The sequence below is a fragment of the Cucumis melo genome, chromosome 11 (assembly GCF_025177605.1).
Source record: "Cucumis melo cultivar AY chromosome 11, USDA_Cmelo_AY_1.0, whole genome shotgun sequence".
NCBI classification, from domain to species: Eukaryota; Viridiplantae; Streptophyta; class Magnoliopsida; order Cucurbitales; family Cucurbitaceae; genus Cucumis; species Cucumis melo.
This window is the reverse complement of record NC_066867.1, coordinates 14,584,240-14,589,260: the sequence shown is the minus strand read 5'-3', so window position 1 is coordinate 14,589,260 and position 5,021 is coordinate 14,584,240. Positions and strand designations below refer to the sequence as shown.

At 33.0% G+C, this 5,021-nt stretch overlaps 1 protein-coding gene across 1 annotated transcript; it reads left to right on the top strand.

Annotated features, from left to right (window-relative positions):
* The first annotated feature begins 399 nt into the window (after positions 1-399).
* LOC127143925 (uncharacterized) lies at positions 400-4,719 on the top strand. Its single transcript, XM_051079227.1, has 5 exons — positions 400-433; positions 3,187-3,491; positions 4,077-4,205; positions 4,321-4,464; positions 4,561-4,719. Exons 1-5 carry the CDS (start codon positions 400-402, stop codon positions 4,717-4,719), a joined length of 771 nt encoding a protein of 256 aa, XP_050935184.1.
* The last annotated feature ends 302 nt before the right edge of the window (positions 4,720-5,021 follow it).

Genomic DNA, 5,021 nt, shown 5'->3' with positions numbered 1-5,021 from the left:
GGGAGGGCCGCTATCGGTCTGATTCATAGGGCATTCTGATTCTCTTTCTCTCTTTCTTCCAACAAGACTAGACCGACCGACCCCAACTCGGATCGGTCTTATTTCGCTTCTTATTCTACTTCATAAATAAAGGTCAAATAAGAAACCCATGGGTGGTGGGAGATAAGCTTCGTAGGACGCCCCAAAGATGAAGAGGAGGCTACCTACCTACAAGCTTGACTTATATCCTCGTAAACTACTTTTGATAGGGAGGGGGTTTGCCCTCTTCAAGGTGGAAAGATTAGGGTTTGTTCGCTTGAAGAATAAAGGAGACGAAGGAAGATGGAGAATCGTAAAATGGAAGATGGAGAATCGAAAAACAAAAATGAAAAATGAAGATCATTGCAACGGGTCTAGAAAATGGAGATGAAGGGTTCTAATTTTGATTGGACAAGTATGTAGCTATAATGATGTTTCAACATTTATTAAAGTGTATTTATTTTATTTTAGCTTAAGAAAGTAGCTTACACTCTATGTGTGTAGGGGTATTTTGGGTTTAGGCAAATTCTTATTTATTGTATTTTTTTTATTTTGCCATTTTTGAAAAAAAAAAGGGGGTTTTGCTATTTTTCGAAATGACAACTTTAAAATTGTTATTCTTCTAATTGACTTTTAATAAATTTAGCTTCAAACTTGGTTTTTCACTCATCTTTTTTTCCATGCATATGTATGGCACATGAAGAACACATAAATTGATATTATGAAATATTCTTAATTAGGATCCTCATTTGATAAATTTTTTGTTAATCTTCACAAACTAATTTCCTCATATCGATAGATTATTGCGTATGAAATTAGTTTAAGCATACATCGGTACAATTTCTGGCTACGTAGTTAGTAAGAAAGCAAGACAAAAAACTATAAAAGAGGGTTTTTTGAAATATATAACAAAACGACAAAATATTTATACTGTATAGAACAATTTCGAAAACGAAAAAAGTTAACATGCCCACAATCAAAAAATACCAAAAATGTCTCCGTCAACACTCGATTATTTGGTACACGATGTTGTACCCAAGATCGTTTAGATTTGGCTACACGATCGTTTATATTTGTCTACTCAAATTTAAACGATTTCTTTTTCAAGATTTTTTGGTATACGATCATTTGGATTTTGCTACAGGATTGTTTAATTTTGGTTACCCAAATCTAAACGATTTTTTAAAAAAGATTCTTGGTACACGATCACCAAAATCTAAATTTTTTTTATTTTCAAGATTGTTCTTTTACATTTGGCTACACGATCGTTTAATTTTACCTACCGAAATATGAACAACTTTTTTCAAGATTCTTTAGTACACGATCGTTTACATTTGGCTAACAATCATTTAGATTTGGCTACCTAAATCTGAACGAATTTTTCCAAAATTCTTTAGTACATGATCGTTTAAATTTGGCTACCTAAATCCGTACGTGAATTTTTTTCAAGATCTTTTATATGTGTTAGTTTTGGTATACCAAATCTAAACCAATATCCAACGATTTTTGTTCAGATCGTGTACCAATTTATATTTGATGATTTATGATTGATTGAAAACAAAATAAAAGAAAAAAATTGCAGAACAAAAAGAGAAGAAAGAAGATGGAAAGGAAGGAAAACTTGAAATATTTTAAAAAATGGTTGGCTTTATGGGCTTTCTGATTTTGTTATATGGGCCGTAAATATTTGGTGTTTTTCTATATTTATGAAAATTAACCATATATAAATATATACCTTCTTTTGATACTTAATCTGAATTCAAAATACCTAAGTGTATCCAAACTTTCGTAAATTTAACAATTTTGTCCCTCAACCTTCAAAATTAGCAACTTTATTCATTATGTAAATTTATGTTTAAATGCTCCTTTCAAAAATTTGTTTTAAATATTGCCTCTCGTATTTTTTTTTTGTTTATTTAATTCTTCAAAATTTGATCTTTGTACATTTCGCATGGTTTGTTACTGTTCTTATACTTTAAAATATGAACATCTGGTCGCTTTTTTAGAACTCAAAGATCAAAAAATTTGTTAAAAAAAAAACCAAAATTTACCAAAGTGAAAAGTATATTATTAAAAAAATGTATAGAGTAAAAAATGTTCTACTATTTGATAAACACTTGCCTCTAATGAAGACGAGATAAATTATTTTTATCATTTAAAATAACCTTTCATTCTTTTTCCTTATTCTCTCTAAATATTTAGTCATATTTAAAATAAAATTAGAAAACAAATAACTTCTAATTAAGCCATTTTATTTTTGGGGTTTTTGAAAAATATAAAAAACCGATAAAATATTTATACTGTATAGAACACTTCTAAAAATAGAAAAGTCCATAATGAAAAATACCAAAAATACCCTAGTCAACACGCGATTAATCGACCACACATGCGCGTGTAATTCTTATTCTAAACAATCATGATACGTGGTCGTGTAGAAAATGATATACAATCGTGTTGATCGTGTAGATATTATCAACAGGATCGTGTAGTTCTTTTTAACGATAGAAATAAATGCTTCAAATTTAAATGATCATGTTGACCATGCTAAACAATTACTTTGACTATGCTAAGCACTTGTTTACATCGTATCCACATGAGCGTGTAAACGATGGAAAAAGAACTTCAAATCTAAATGATCGTGCTGATCATGCTAAACGATCGTGTTGACTAGGTAAGCGATTGTTTAGATAAATATCCACACGATCGTGTAGTTCTTTTTAAACAATCGGATGAGGGCTTCAAACCTAAACAATCGTGTTAACCATATTAAACGAGCGTGATGACTTTGTAAGCAATTATTTAGATCATGTCAAAGTGATATTTAAACAATCTTTATATTCTTGAATATGAGGAAGATGAAGTTCAATATTCTTTTTAAATGATCATGAATATTCTTGAGATTTAAACAAAAGAATAAATAATTTAAAAATAGAAGAAAGAAAAATCTAGAAGAGGAGCTGAAGAAGTCTGAAAGTGAAGATGAATAAATCGCAAAGAAGAAGAAGAAAGAGAAGTGATGAATCGTCCGCAATATCAACGGCAAATGTAGAATTTATGAAAATATTTTACATGCTTAATGGGGTTTTTGATTTTGTTACACTGGCCGTAAATATTTTGTGTGACTTGAGTTGGTAAAGGACTATGATTGTGAGATTCTATATCACCTAGGTAAGGCGAATGTGGTAGCTGATGCGCTTAGTAGAAAGGTGTTACATTCAGCAGCACTTATTACTAAGCAGGCCCCTTTGCTTAGAGACTTTGTGAGAGCTAAGATTGCAGATTTAGTAGGGGAAGTTACCTCACAATTGGCTCAATTGTCGGTGCAGTCGACTTTGAGACAGAGGATTATTGTTGCTCAGTTAAATGATTCATCTTTAGTTCAGAAGCGTTGCCTAGCAGAAGTAGGGCAAGATGAGGAGTTCTCCAATTCCTCTGATGATGGACTTACGTTTGAGAGGCGTTTATGTGTTCCAGCAAGATTGAGCTTTTGACTGAGGCCCATAGTTCTCCATTTTCTATGCATCTTGGCAGTACAAAGATGTACCAAGACCTGAAGCGAGTTTATTGGCGGTGAAATATGAAGAGAGAAGTAGTAAATTTCGTTAGTAGATGCTTGGTGTACTGGCAGGTGAAGGCACCAAGATAGAAGCCAGCAGACTTGTTACAACCCTTGAGTTTCCCAGGCTGGAAATGGGAGAGTGTGTCTATAGACTTCATTAAAGGACTGCCTATAACCCTGAAGTGTTATACAGTGATTTGGGTAGTTGTTGATAGACTCACGAAATCAACCTATATCATTCTAGGAAAATCCACTTATACTCCCAGTAAGTGGGGACAGTTATATATGACTGAGATAGTAAGACTACATGGAGTGCTTGTATCTATCGTTTCTGACAGAGATGCTCATTTCACTTTAAATTTTTGGAAAGTATTTTAGATTGTCCTGGGCAAGAGGTTAGATTTCAGCATAGCATTTCACCCTCAGATCGATGGTCACACAGAACGTTTAAACCAAATCTTGGAAGATATGCTGCGAGCTTGTATGTTGGAGTTTTTAGGGAGTTTGGGACTCTCAATTGCACTTGATGGAGTTCACCTATAATAACAGCTATCAGGCTACCATTCGCATGACATCGTTTGAAGCTCTTTATGGTAGGTGTTGTAGATCTCCTGTTTGTTGGGGTGAGGTTGGTGAGAAGAGAATTTTAGGACCTAATCTAGTTCAGACCACCAATGCAGCCATACACTTATGAACAATGTAAGGATCTCGAGTTTGATGTAGAAGACATGGTTTTTCTGAAGGTAGCACCAATGAAGGGTGTTTTGAGATTTGAAAAGAAGGGAAAGTTAAGTCCACGTTTTGTAGGGTCATTTGAGATACTTGAGCGAATTGGCCTTGTAACTTATCGTTTGGCATTGCCTCCATCGTTTTCTGCAGTTCGTGATGTATTCCATGTCTCTATGTTGAGGAAGTATGTAGTAGACCCGACGCATATAGCTGACTTTGAACCATTGTAAATTAATGAGAACTTGAGTTATGAGGAACAACTTGTTGAGATTTTGGCAAGAGAGGTCAAGATGCTCCGTAATAGAGGAATTATACTGGTTAAAGTTCTTTGGCGAAACCACGAAGTCGAAGAGGCCACATGGAAGAGAGAGGACAACATGAGAGCCCAGTATCCCGAGTTTTTCAAGGATTAGAACTTTCGAGGACAAAAGTTTCTCAAAGGAGAGAAGATTGTAATGCCCTAAAATAAGGTAATTTTAATTATCTTAAGTTTAATTTTGACCATGTTGAAATTATTTTGGGTGTCATTTGAATTAGTTGTCGAAATTATTTGATTTTAGAGAAATTAAAATTAATTAGATATTATTGGAAATTAATTAACTAGTTTTGAAATTTGAAACTTTTGGTCGATTTATATTTAGTGAAGTTGAGGGAATTATAATTAATTATATATGTATATATAATTAATTAAATTGTGGAAAGGATAAGAATAATT